This window comes from Atractosteus spatula, chromosome 21 (assembly GCF_055471065.1).
Source record: "Atractosteus spatula isolate fAtrSpa1 chromosome 21, fAtrSpa1.hap1, whole genome shotgun sequence".
In the NCBI taxonomy this organism is placed as follows: Eukaryota; Metazoa; Chordata; class Actinopteri; order Semionotiformes; family Lepisosteidae; genus Atractosteus; species Atractosteus spatula.
Window position 1 is genome coordinate 8631973 of NC_142726.1, and position 14472 is coordinate 8646444.

The following is a 14472-nucleotide window of genomic DNA, read 5'->3' on the forward strand; positions in this document are numbered from 1 at the left end:
CTTTCCAGTTGACCAGCTGTGCTAACGGCGCACTCGCTCAGCAGACAATGGACTTTGAGACGAGGATCTACCCCCAGATCGGGGGGTTCGGTCGCTATAACCGCCTGGTAGCTGCTTTCACCTGGGTCCCCAGCTTTGCGGTAGCGCTGAGTCTCTGCTCCGAGCTGTTCTTCACTTCGGTCCCGGGATCTTACCACTGTAAGCAGGATCCGTCCTTGTTCCCAGCCGCTTTCCAGTACCGCAACCTGTCCGCACAAGAGCTCGTTAACCTCACCATACCCTGGGTGAAGGAGACCGGGCTGAGTCGCTGTGAACTGTACAGGTACCCGGCGAATGTCTCCAATTTTACCAAGGATCTCTCGGACGGGGTTGTTTCGTGTACCGTGGGTTGGGAATACACGGAGGCGGCTGGGCTTGAGAGCAACTTCGTTACTGAGGTACGTAAACCGCCACATTCTAGTTTATTTTCTCGTGTGTGTTTCAGATGAGGTGGGGAAATGTGTGAAGTGGAGAAAAAAATGTGGAAACGACCCGTATGACGTTTTTGATTCTTGAAACGTCTTGATCACTCAAGACTCTTACTTTCAGATGCACACGTTATACGCCGGTGCTTCTTATTTATTAGGTGAAAAGTATAGCAAGGGAATATTTTTTTTTTAATTAGCTGTCCTGGTAGTTTGTGTGGTGGGGTGATTTAACCTATCCTTAACGCAGTGAGCTGAAGTTGTACAGCGCTCTGACAGCGTGCGAAACACGTGTTTTGGTCATTTTGTTTTGTAGCTGAAACATCTCTAAATTGTAACTAAGCAGTGTTTGTTTTTTGGTCCAGCTGTAAATCTTTTAAGATTGACGCCAGTCAAAAAAAAAAGACAGTTCTTTGCAGAATATTTTTCTGTGTAACTATTCGCAGGAGTAAAACTGAAGAAGAAGAAGAGAGCTCTACACTGTTTTTGTCTTTTAACTAAGGTTTTGCAAGCTTTGCAGCAGCTCTCCGGCCGTTTCTATCAAATTGTCAATACGTGGAGAAATGTTTTGTCTTTAGCACGTCCTATTGTAATGCTGCTGTCTAACGGCGCCTCGCACTTTTACTGGAGAGCAAACATAGCAGTGTTTGTTTTGTTTCCCACTAAATAAGACAATCCTGTTCTGGCAGTGTTTAACCCTGAGCCCTCTTCATTCTTTTCTGTCTTTCTCTTTTTATACCGCATACGCGCCGTGTATGTGGACAGCAAGGCCTGATCTGTGCAGTGTAGTGGATCACAGTAAGAGGCTGTGAGTTTCCCCCGATGTAGAATTTCTACCACAAATTTCCTAGAATTCCTTTCACTGGACTGTCTGATTGTGCCTTTGATCTGTTGTCGTGCAGAAAACAAAGAGAGAAGGCTGGGTGGTATTTACTGTTTGCTCTCCCTGCCCTGCTAGAGTCCAAGGCATGATCGTCAGCCCTAGTACAGTCCGTTCAAGTAGGGATCTGCGTCAGCAGGCGTAGGCTGCAAAGGAACAAGTAAAGGTTTATTCCAGGCTGAAAAGAGAAGAAATGAATTTGGATTTCACTCTTTTTCACACCTGAAGTAGGCTCCACAGCTGAAACATTGTGTTTCTTTTCTTCGCTTTCCAGCATGGAATAAACCTTTACATGTTCCTTTGCATAGTACAGTCAGGTCTGTTAGCACACATCTGCTTTTTCTTCTTTGCTAGTCTTTGTGGTAGTGGTGTTTTTCTTACTTTTTGCTTTTGCCTCTGGAGCACCAGCGCAGATAACCTTTCCCTCGGTGCACACATTTTCTGAGTTCTTGTGGAGGTTGCTAGCTTCGAGAAGTAAACTGAGATCCGATCTCGCATTTTCCTCCTCTGTTTCTCGCGTGTCAACCGTCAGGAACTCACCCCTTCAACCAGTTTGACTGATGTGCTTTTGTCGAGAGCTGGCCCAGCAGCCTGTTGTTACTGTACATTCATACATTTTCTGCTCTTCTAATTCCTGGCCAGGCAGGAAGCACTGTGATTTCCAGCCCCAGTGCTCCTGGTGTCTCTGTGCTGTGATTTCACCGCCTCATTGTTCCTGATGCCTCTGAGGGCCTGATGTTCTGGCAGGAGTATTTCCTCCTGGAGAACAAAGACAAGTCAAAATTAAGAACAGGATCTTATGCAACAGCTAGCTGTGATAAGGTTATTTACCGCTGTGATAAGGTTGTTTACTGGTGTTTAGTGTGATGAGCTATGGAGAAGAAAGTAAGGCAGTGTGAGGTGGAAAAGGTTAAATTAACAAAACGTCTATTGTTTTTCTTTGATGAAAGTGGTTCTTTTTTTACCAGCTGCTTGTGTACTTTAAGAGCATTGAAAAGACATGATATTTTTGGTGCTGTTCAGTATCTTCATACCCTGCTAGACGGTGGGTTTAATATAGTCCCCTATGTAACTGTACTTAACAGTCTTGCTTCGTTTCAAAATAACCCCATACTCTTCTGACATTAATTTTTCTGAGCCACATAGCCTTTCTAGACCTCGTTGGTGCACTAGAAGTCCTGTTGTGACCCCCCCTTGTCTGTCTGCCTGCAGTGGGACCTGGTCTGTGACAGCTTCTGGAAAGTCCCTCTGGAACAAGTTTGCTTCATGACTGGCTGGATCTTGGGGTATATACTTCTGGGCTATGTCTGTGACCGGTAAGCTATCATGCACTCTGTGGAATATAACTCAGAGCAGGACTGGGTTAGAATGTATCCCACTGGTGTCTTCTATTAAGAGGCAGTATTCCTAGGCAGTTATTTGTATAAAATATTATCTTTACCAGCTAGAATTATGGAATTAAGAGTGTGGAAATAACCAACCAACCAACAACCCTAATAATTAAAGGCATACAGGAGAAAAAAACATCCTCTGCTGACCATCCTGTAATACAAATGACTGGAATATGCATTCTTTTGAGTGTGAATGTAGCAGATAATTTTGTTAAAACCAGCTTGCACTGCCTTGACCTGGAAGGAATAGGGTGTACAAATTCTTACAGGGCCTCTGTGTAGTGTACATAATCAATCTGTCAATCAAGTTATTTATCAAATGCACAACAATACAGTGTGCAGCAGTAAATGCTGTCAATGAAATGTCTTTTCTGCAAGCTCACCGGGGGGAAAAAATAGAAATCACAAAATTAAAAGTTACAGAATAGAGTTACATCATAATAGTGCAATAAAAATTGAATTAAAAAACTCAATATAAATAGAACTGCTACATATCCAAGGTGTATGCAATACATTATGTCCAAATAGTACAATATACAGTGTGCCAGATACGATAGAAAACGGTATGTCCATGTAACCTGGCCATTTAACAAAGACCGTTAGGGTGGTTACTGAAGTTTATTGCCTGGAGGTAGAAGCTGTTCCATAATCTGCTGGTCTTTGACTGAATGCTTCGATACCGTTTACCGGACAGAAGGAGCGAAAACAGTTTATGACTTGGATGACTGGGGTCCTTGGGAATAGACCTGGCCTTCTTAAGACATCTAGCTGAGTAGATATCCTGGATGTTTGGTAGCTCACAGCTGGTAATGAACTGCGCTGACTTCACCACCTTCTGCACTATACTGAGGAATAGTATAGACCACTGTTAAAGTGCAAATAAGGTACAAAGCAGTGAATAAAATTTTGTTTTAGGTTTTGTTTTGTAAATTTTGAAGCCACTGTCTGTGTTGGCAGGCTGGGCCGGCGGCGGGCGTTCCTGTGTTCGGCGGTGCTCTCTGGGCTGCTGGGTGTTGGGGTGTGTGTGTCCATCAGCCCCGCCATGTTCCTGCTGCTGCGGCTCTCCCAGGGGGGCGCTCTGGCCGGTCTCTTCCTGTCTTCATACGTCACCAGTGAGTCCCCTCACACTGGCCTATACCAACAAGCTCAAATACCCCTGTGTTCCTGTGTGTTCCTCTGACAAAATGGCCAAAGCACCCTGTAGCATTGGTGCCCTCCAAAACACAAGGCATGTTTACATATCTCAGCCTTGTCCGTTTGAAACGCTGAATTTGAAGGGAGCTCTTTTTAAGGTTCAGTGATGGTAACCAGGGAAAGTCTGTATGCTTGGTCCAGGAGATGTGTGGTTTTAATAGATAGCCGGTTTGATCACTGCGTGGAGGTCTGGAGAGCATATTCAGTTCTCCTAATTAAGCAACCGATTGAATGAGTTCAGCTAAATGGCAGTTTATTGGGTCAGAGTTCAGTTGCAATAAAAACCAGTAGACTGTTTGGCTCTTGAGGATCCCGGGTGCAAACTCCTGTGTCGGGTTATTGCGGATTAGTGTTATTGTTGCTATACGTGAGAATACAGTGAAATCTTGAGCAATTCTATTCCAGGGCTGGTCACGCTTTCTGTGTTTGAACAGCCTGCTCTTGCTTAAATTGCCAACATTGCAACAGAAATAAAAGAAATCTCGATGACGTGAATGTTTGTCTAGGTCTGCCATTTCTATGATTTTTCACTGTTAAGGCCAGTGTGGAGCAACTTGTGTCAGGTACAGCGATAAGAGAGAGGCAAACAGGACCTCTGATTCTGAATTGCACACATTCCACTGAGGTCACTTGTAATTGAGTCCAGACGCTAAGAAACCCAGTGTGTCTTGGGGGGGGGCGGCTTCTGGAATTTTCTGTGCATTAGAACTTGGAATGCATCAGCCTTAGGAAATGATAACAATAAAGAAGGAAATGGGCTTTGTATTCCTTGCAGGAGTTAATGAGGAAGGCAGAACTTGCAAACTATGTTCAAGGCCAGCTCCTAAAGGTTTTTGTTTTTCCTTTGAGGAATTGCAGTTAAGAGTATTTGTTTCATACGTGCTCTAACCTTACTAACTGATGCATTGTTCAATATCTGGTAACCTTGTGTCCCATCTACTCACGCCATCATTCATTGGATCTGTTGCTCAGGACTGGAGCTGTGTGACCCGCCACACCGCCTCATGGTCACTGTGATTGGTGGGCTCTTCGCAGTGTGTGGGGAGCTGCTGTTGCCAGGGCTGGCGGTGCTCTGCCGTGATTGGCCAGTCCTGCAGGCGGTGGTCACCTTGCCTCTTCTGATGTTGCTTTCCTATTGGTGGTGAGTCAGCGACTGGCGCCCCCTAGTGCTGGTCTGTCTTTCAGGACTCTCCTACAGCGTTCTGGAAACTGCAGCGTCTCGTGCTTGTGAATATCTTTGTTAGTAAAAGAGAAGAAAAAAATGGTTCAATTGTTTAAAAAACTAGAGGCGATTCCTCGTGATTTTTCTTTTCTAATGTGAAATACCTTTAGAAGAGAATTAGTTAACTTCTTGAGGGCAAAAGCAGCATGGAGCCAGGATTCTAGATTATTTTTAATCTTTTGTGGTCATTGGTTGATTTGATTGATTTAACCTTGCTGAAAAACTCATGGCATGAAAGGTGTTGGACACCTGATGTAGAAAGCTGTGGCCTCAGGCCTGTGACAGAGTCGCCTTCATCATGAGTTTTCTTGCGCGTTCCCAGGTGTGCCTCGGTCTTCCCCGAGTCTCCACGCTGGCTGCTGGCCACGCGGCAGATCTCCTCAGCCAAGAGGGTCTTGCTGAGCTTCTGCTTGCGGAACCGCGTGTGTCTGGGTGATGACATCTGTGCCTCCGAGAACCTCCTGGCAGGTACGCTCTTCGGGATTTTCCTCGCTGCTCAAGAGAAACCTCGTCCTTTAGTTGGCTCGCACAGTTGTCTGGGACTGTTCAAGGAGATCAGTGTGCTCTTCTGTCATTGACAGTCATTGCAAATTGAACTGCACAGTTTCCTCTCTGAGACAGCATAGTCCTCTTTTGCTTTTCCCAAGCAGGAGTTTAATGAACCTGCAGAGGGTGGGTGCTGGACAGCCAGGACTTTGTTTCCTGTTCCTTCATCTCGTTAAAACATAACTGAGAATTTTAATACAATTGCACTAAGACCTGTAGCCTGAGTTAGATAAAGCCTAATCACATCTGATAAACAGGGGTATTCTTTATTAATTGTCTTGTATGGGGCTGTTATAATAAATTTCTGTCTTATTACTGTACCTCCGTGTACAAGGAACAAATAAAGATTCATTCCACTGTGAAGGGTACAGAAAAGAAAAATGCAACATTTTGGCTGTGGAGCCTTCTTCAGGTATCACCTTCTTTTCTTTACCTTTCAGCGTCGAATGGACTTTTACCTGTTTATTTGCAGCCTACATATGCTGATACAGCTCCCTACGTGAACATCTCTCCGTACAAGACTGTAGATGCACTGGGAGCCCACACCAAGTCCTATGTCCTTAAAACTAACCTTGCCAAGCTGTTGTAGTACAGTGTGGCAGTGCAAACTCCTTTTTCCTCACTGCAGAGATTGACCTGGTGTACACTGAAGACTGTCAGTCGCGCTTCCACAATGTGTGCGAGCTGGCCCATACTCGTGTCATCTGGAAAAACTGCCTCATCCTGGGCTTTACAGGGTAAGTGGCCCCTGGGCACCAAGAACTGAAGCAGCATCTCCCATTTGTCATCCATTGGCTGGAAGATCACAATCTTACAGAACAGTGGAGGAATCCTCTTAGAAGACTTTTATGGCCCATATTTCACTTCTTAAACTTTGGTGATCGTTGAGCTGTTCTCCCTCCAAAAATTCTGTTCTTCTCAAATTCCCATCACAAGATTGTACTGTTAAGGATATTTGCTCTGTTTCCTATTAGTTCCAGATTTACCTGTATTGTACAGCATGGAAATATTCCAGAAACCCACGTAATTAATCATTTGAACCTTTGGCCTCATAGGAAATGGAAGAGTGCGATTTTAAACTGACCAGGGCTAAAATGGAAATTTAAATTTACCTGTCAGTCTTTGAGTCCTCAAAGATTAACCTTGTTTCTCTGTTCCCACCTACCCATCACCCTTAAACAGGATTTCAAAATGTTTGTAAAAGCCCCTGCCTTCATATAACACTTTCTGTTCAAATAAGTGACTTTTTCAACACATTTTCAAGGCTTTGTGCCACAAGTCATAGGCCAAGATAGGGTTTTCTGCTACAAAGCCTAGAATTGCCTGATGTTTCAATTTGGCTAGAATAATTAAGTATACTTCCAAAGTTTTCCTATTTAAACAGCTGTGTTATAATACTTACACACTCTGAAATACACTTCTAGACAGGACTATGGTGAATATATTTGCATAATCAATGATAACATATAGCAGACGGTGCTACATTAGCGCACAGTGAATACCATTTGTGTCCTCTGTTTCATTGTGCTTTTATAAGTCACTGCCAGTATCTGAGGCATATCTTACTGTAAGCAGCTCCAGATGTCATAATAATGACACAAGGTGTCACATAAATCAGAACTGCTGTAAACAAGGCAATTTAAACATTTTTCAGTTTTATTTTGCCATTCACCTTGCCAAAGCTCTTTGTAATGAACTCATTTTTAAAACAGGGTATTGTAAAATTGCAGAAGGTAATTTGATTTGCAAGTTAAATAAGCTGATGGACAAAGTAAATTTAGATCAGGCTAACAAAGGCTCAACCAATACAATGGACTCCAGAAGAACAGTTCAGATGTCAAGGTTCATGTCCAGAGAGAACAGCTTACCCAGGCCTTTGAGGCATTTTCTGTTTTTCTTAATCGGTATTTACATTGTAATGTTCTCATTTTTATTGATTAGGAGAGAGAAATTGATTTTGAGTGCTAGGAATTTTGCAGTTGAACCTCCCGGCTCAATTTGAAATCGATGTGTTTTACCAGGTTCATCGGTGCGGGAATCCAGTACTGCTTCACGAGGAACCTGCTCGGCTTTCAGCCTTACTTCTACTTCAGCTACTTCCTGCGTGTGCTGGCAGGGGGGCTGGCCTGCGCGTTGCTGTGGGCGACCGTGAACCGGTTCGGCCGCCGCGGCATCCTGCTGCTGTCCTCCATCGTGACTGGCATGGCCTCCCTCCTGCTCCTCGCCCTCACGCAGTGTGAGTCCCGGCCCTTTCACTGGTGCCTTTTCTCCTTCCTGGTGCGGAAGGGGTCTCTCACTGAGTCTCGTGGCGAGACGGAAGGTTTTGCTGTAGCCGTCTCGCGTGTTGCCACACCTTCTGGAGCTGGAGGACACTGGCATGGTGGTCCCAAGCACGTACAAGAATGAAGAGGGTTCCACAACCTTGCTCTCTTGGTCATTATTTCAGAATATTTGCATTATGGATTACCGGGGGGTGCAGTGCTCAATATTGCTGCCTGGCAGTGCTGGGGCCCTGGGCTTGAGGCTAGACCTTGGGTGCCCTGTCTCTGTCAATGTCCTGTGATGGACTGGTGTTCCCCATGACCCTGAATTGGATGATGCTGTGTGTTTGCAAAGTAATGAACCTGAATGAGGTGTGCTAGGACTCAATCATTACATCTGCACAGTAATTAAAGAGCAAATGCATTTGCTCCTTATTTTCTTGCGTTTGCTGACAGAGATTTGTTTCTAGTTGGTCATTTTTAGTTTGTGGGATTTAGCGGTGCGCATGTGTTGCAGAAGAGCAGTGGAAAATTCAGTGCTGGGTTCAAACATAATGATTTATCAGATATGTCTGTTCGCTAGCAATTGTTTGTCACATTATTTTATTAATGCTGTGGAGATGTCGACACGCCACATGCATGAATGCCTGGAAATTTATTAATTTAATTTATGCCCACCTTGTATATACACATGCCCGCTGTTTACTGAACAAGGCGTTGCTGATTCAGGAACAAACATTAAGTGTTGAGAAGTGATTTAATCCAGTCTCTGCCGCTCACGGAAAAACAAAACTGCAGTCTGTTTAGGCATGCTCTGTAACAGACCTGTGTTTCTGTTTTGTTTAAATTTAAGCTCTGTAGCCCTTAATAATGAAAGTTCTTCCCGGGATCCATGATACTGGATCAAGGTCAAACCCAATGCAGAAGCAACACAATCCTATAAGTCCTACTAATTCATCATTTTCTACAGGCTTCTAAAAGTACTTTTGACCAGTTTATCAATAGTTCAGACAGGAGTGCTCCACCATCATGGATGCTCAAGGGTGACATTAGTTTCTTTACTAAGTAAGTTATTATAATTAACTAGTAGAAGAGTAGTTGAGATTGTGTAGTAATTTGTTATACAGTTTGGTCTCAACATTCACAAGGGTTTGAGGAAGAGATCTGTGGTGAATAACCAAATTCATTATGTAACTAAGTCCACCCCTACACTATTGCATAGTGTACTACAGTATTTGGGATATGTGTTTAAAAGACATGACTAACCCTCCTTTATGTGATATTTAAAGAACTAATGCATTGGCTTTCATTTAATTAAAATAACATTGATCAACTAAAACAAACAATAGAAATCCCAAAGTTACAGCAGTCATCTAAAATAAACAACATGAATCACTCATCTGAATCCAGCTGTTGCCTGCAGTCTCTCTCTCTCTCTGCGACCCCAGCTGTGTTACCTGTTTGGATGATTAGCAAGTCCCCTGTATTTAAAAGGGCAAGAAAACTGTCGGTGTAAAGTTGTCTCCAGCCTGTCATTCCCATGCCGTTGACACAACTGGAAGCGATCACTATAATCCAAACACAAGAGCATGTTGAGATGTCGGTGCTGGGTAGTGGGTACTTGGGCAGGGGGCAAGGAAAGGCTCATTCACTAGCTAGATTCATCTCATGATCCTAGTCTGTTGTGCTGCTAATTTGAATGTTGCGCTTAACAATCTCCAGCTCGATTTCATCCTGCTCTGCTCGTCTTCCAACCAAGACTCTGTCTGCCAGACTGAATCGCGAATAAGTGAATTTCTTAATATTAAATTTGCAGATGTCAAGACTCTACATTATGTATAAACAGGCAGATTGTATCTGTCCCGGACCAGGGTTAGATAGCCTTGACTGAGCAGGGACGGTGCAGGCCCCTGGCAATCTGCGTGACACTGCTCTCTCTTTCCAGACTTGATGGATGGCTTCATCCTGGTCCTGTCCATAGTGGGGCTCCTCTCCTCCCAGGCTATGGCCATGCTCAGTGTGTTCTTTGCAAGTGAGGTCATGCCTACCGTGGTCAGGTATGTGGAGGGCACTTTGCAGTCTCTCTTTGCTTCAGCTCTGCACTGCGGATCTATTCATCTTATACTCTTCCTGTAAAAGTGAGCTGTGTTGTATTTATCTAAAGAATTTATATCAAACGTTCTTTAGCATTAAGTGTTAAAATTGCCAACTTCTATGCATTTCATTTCTGAGAAAAGCAGACCCACGTCGATTCATTGAGTTCAACGTGCAGCTTGGCAGGTGTACAAGCCTGTTAGAGGGCAGGTGGCCCGTGTGTTGTGCAGAGTCTCAGTCAGTAACTGGTGGCTTTTTGGGGTTCTCTCTTTAGGGGTGCGACCCTGGGGCTGGTGCTGGCCGCAGGTTGTGTCGGGCAGGCGGCCTCCTCCCTCATGGAGCTGCAGAGCAACAGTGGTTACTTCCTGCACCATGTGGTGTTCGCCTCCTTCGCCGTGCTCTCGGTGCTCTGCGTCATGCTGCTGCCGGAGAGCAAGCGCAAACCCCTGCCAGACTCCCTGAAGGAGGGCGAGAACCAGCGGCGCCCCCCTCTCTTCCTGTCTCGCGACGAGCGCGACAGCCTGCCCCTGCTGCAGGCTCGCCCCAGGCCCTCGGACTACAACCCCGACAACTACTCCCGCCTGGTCAGCGCCACCAAGAAGATGCTGTCCAGAGACGCCCTTCCTTTTAAGATGGCGGGGCCACTCCCTCCCCCCTTGCTGAGCAGGAGCAGGGACGAGCAGGCTGTGGACAATGAAGACTCTTAAGCCTGAGGCATGATTTTGTCTCCCTGTCAGGTTTTATAAAGTACTACAGGAGGTGGAAAAGAAGAACTCTGTAAAAATCACTGTCGTCTCAGCACCCTGTTTCCTACTTTGAATGAAGAGCCAGAAGTGAAGAAAAGGCTCTGACAAGGCTCTGAGATGATCGGCAGTTTCCACCCAGTTTGGGGGAAAAACTGCTTTGAACAGAAAAGGTTTCCATAGCTGCAGGTGTTCAGTGTTGAGACTTCCACAACTACAGGAAGGCTGAGCCAGGCTGAAAACTGTAATAGAAGTCAGCCTGCAACACATCAGGGTGACATAGTCACCAAACCCACGGAAGACCTAACCCACCACGTTTTTGTAAGCCCATTAAATCAGGAGTTATGTAATATGGGAAAGGCTATGGGTTACCACAGCTGAGTTATGTATTTCTGTGCCCACCTGCTACTTTGATGTAGCTTTCATCTTGGTGGCCACCAGCAAATGTTGCACTTGTTCTTCTCAAGTGTGTCTCTGCCATTGCTGGGGGAGGGGAGATCCCTGGAACTGTCACTTTCAAATGACTTGAATAACTTTAAAGATGCTGGTCTTCTTTCACATTTGTATGTTGATTTTCTTAATCAGGAATGCTGTTATTGTTATATAGTTTCATGGCAGTGATGGAAGAACATTTTACCTCCCCCGATGTATGTATTTTCAGATCTGTTTCTGATTGTCGTTCTTCGTCGGGTGAAACTTGAGTAAGCACACATGGCCATCTTTATTTTACAAAGGTCTTATGACAAATTAGCTGTTCAGATAGGGATCTTATGAAATAGGCCAGTACTGTAGTGTGGCCTGTGGCTTCAGAGTATTGGCTTCTTATTGAAGGGTCCAAGTACTGAGGATAGTTTGCAGGCATCTATTTCTGGGTATTCACATTTTCCCTTTTCTTTTGTAATGCTGCTATGGGAATCGGTGATGTCTCAGTCACATGCCTGTTTTGTAAAGAGCTCCCCTTGTTCGTTAAGCTGTAATCTCCAACCCATGTAGCTGAAGTTAGATGTTGATGTTCTTCATGCTTTTAGCTTTGTAAACCTTTGTTTTGTTTTCAGGGTGGGCTCATGCTTATCATTTTAATTTAAGAAACATTTGTAACAGTAGGAAGATGCACTTGAGGTGAGAGACTGCACAAACTATCGCGGAGTGACAGGCTTCTGATCAGTCTCATGCGATTTGCACAGAAACATCAAAACCTTTCCATGGTCCATGATTTTTTTATGTAGAAGACATTAGTAACAAAATGTAAGAGTAGCATTCTTTTGTACTGTGACTTCATTGGAATTAGCCACTCCTGCTTGTGTACTAGCAGATTATGTAGTGTATTTAAGCACACTGGTTGTCCTCAAAGTGCTGATGTTCACTTGCCCTACTTTGCCTATGGGGGCTGATGGAAAAGACATTCACAGTTCACAAGAAGGAATTTCACATGGTTCAGTAGACCATTAGATCATAGGAGACCAGCACTGGTCCTCAAGAGCTCTTGTCTGGTAGGTTTTATAGGTCTCTTTAAATCCGCAGCTTCTGAAGACCAAGGAAAGACTTCAGTTAGTCCCCATTAAATAAATAATGAGTTTAGTTAGGTATATCGGGCTTCTGCACACAAGATGTGACCAACCTAATCCAGCACATTCTATTTTAGCACAGGTTAGAACTGAGATATGAATACAGACACAGTAGATGGCCCACAGAAAGTGTAAGGAAAACTATCACAGGTACAAGTTTCTTGTGTAAGTTGTTAGTTTTTAAAAATTAACAGGACATTGAACAAAAATAACTTGAAAAAATCAACTGTAACAACTATTTATGTATTAAATCTATGCAGAATAATACATTACTCTTAAAAGTGATTTTCCTCAACTTCTTATTAATTTGAAAATAATCCCTTACACAAAATTTCTTCTAATTGTAATACAATAATTTTAAAACGTTTCTTTTCCAACTCCACCCACAGATGTCAGCAAATGTGGGAATTGTAATGTTTTGCACTTTAAATCCATTGACAGCGACTGTAGGATAATTAAAAAGGGAATTTATTTTGCTCATGTGAATAGAATGTAATGACAGCTTAATATGACGAATTATAAGATAAATGGCAATGGAGATAAAAACATTTGGCTCTTTCAGGTGAAATGCTGTGACCTCCTGAAAGCTTAGTCTTAGTCCTCGCTCTGCTGAACACTGCCTCCAGTTATGTTTCTTTACTTGTTCTGTACTTGCAGAAAGGTTTTGTGTGTTTATACCCAAAAGCAATTCCTTTACTATAATAATATTTTTCTTATTGTGCTTGGTTTGTATAATTTAAATAAAATGTCTTACAAATGCTGTTGGTCATAAGTTTGGTCTTGTAGTGTTGTGTTTGTTGGTTAAATGGATTACAAAGCTTGGAATGATAGAAGAAATATGTTTTTGTTAGCATCTTGAGCAAGATGGAGGAACAATATCAGTATGTTTACTTAAGATGGGGTAACTTAAAGAGGTTAAAAATGATGTAAGGCAATGATAGCAGACTATGGGCCTCAAGGTTAAATAAGCATCCCTGAAAGATGGGTTCAGAAGGATCCTGTTGGTGCTGTTTGATCTCCACAGGTTTGTGCTCGCAGAGGTAAGAGCCCCTTATGCTGACGCTTGTAAGTGAAATCGATCGCATGTCATTAGCGCTCCTACTCCTGTCTAAATAACGTGCTTGCATCTTAAGCAAAGGTCACATGAGAAAATATTCCTTGTACTGAAGGGCTTGAGGATCATGGACAGATTGAGAATAAGTGGGGAAGTCTACTCATGATGGTGTGCCGAGGAAATTTCTGGAGACTTTAAAATATGTATTCAGGATGTGCTTATTGCAGTTACTGGGGCTTTGATACCTGTGCACCTGCAGTAATCACACCTCCCAGCTGCTTGTTTCCCAGTGGATGGTGAATTCAAAGATTCTTCATCTCTGGTTTACACGTGTATAATTGCACCAAAACGTTTTGTGAATGAGGCTCTATAATGGTGTGTGCTAAACTGCAGTGTGAGATCACAAGATCAGGTATGTTTGCAAGTTGCAAGAGTTATCTTGTGACAACCCAACCCTGCACAGCTGTGCTGATCATCCCACACCGACCCCTGTGGGTGGAGCACTGACTGCAGTGTCTGCTGCAGGTACATTTATACCTTTTGTAACTTCTTGCATTTTAATCACCTTGCTCATTTTTTGTTTTTGTTGGTTTGATAGCATCATACCTTCCGATAGATTGCTGAAGGCATTTTTTTAAATATTTCGTAGTGCCTTCCATTCTGAGCTTCTAATGCATGAAGTGCTTATAATTAAAGGGTGAAAACTTCCCATCATTTTACATTAATATCTGGCTGGGTGTCCTGGGCTTGATTCTGCCTTCTGTGTGCATCTTGAATGTCTTTGGCTGCTCCAGTTGCTTTCTGCTTTCTAGCAGTGTATTGGCTAGGTTAACTGGTGTCTGTAAATTAACCCTGAGCTTCTGCACCTTGTGATGGACTGGTGCCAGGCTTTGTACCCAATATCTGCTAGGATACAGATATGAAGGATAGGTATATCATGGATGATGGACAGTTGCATGAACTGGCTGATGATTTAGTGACAGGTGCATTCAGACAATGTCAAAAAAAGAACTGAGGAGAGATGAGAAAAAGCCTGTGAGACTGCATTTTACAGATGG

At 43.6% G+C, this 14472-nt stretch overlaps 1 protein-coding gene across 1 annotated transcript; it reads left to right on the forward strand.

Moving 5' to 3' along the window:
* On the forward strand, positions 1–13129 carry slc22a31 (solute carrier family 22 member 31). Its single transcript, XM_088938722.1, has 9 exons — positions 1–437; positions 2557–2660; positions 3693–3847; positions 4902–5070; positions 5474–5619; positions 6326–6434; positions 7719–7933; positions 9904–10015; positions 10327–13129. The coding sequence occupies exons 1-9, from the start codon at positions 48–50 to the stop codon at positions 10757–10759; spliced, it is 1833 nt and encodes a 610-aa protein (XP_088794848.1). The 5' UTR covers positions 1–47; the 3' UTR covers positions 10760–13129.
* The last annotated feature ends 1343 nt before the right edge of the window (positions 13130–14472 follow it).

Bases quoted from the DNA above. Each gene is read 5' to 3' on its own strand.
- slc22a31 (XM_088938722.1), top strand. From the start codon at position 48: ATGGACTTTGAGACGAGGATCTACCCCCAGATCGGGGGGTTCGGTCGC. The intron at 6,435-7,718 runs GTAAGTGGCCCC...GTGTTTTACCAG, and splicing joins CTCATCCTGGGCTTTACAGG to GTTCATCGGTGCGGGAATCC. The intron at 10,016-10,326 runs GTATGTGGAGGG...TTCTCTCTTTAG, and splicing joins GTCATGCCTACCGTGGTCAG to GGGTGCGACCCTGGGGCTGG.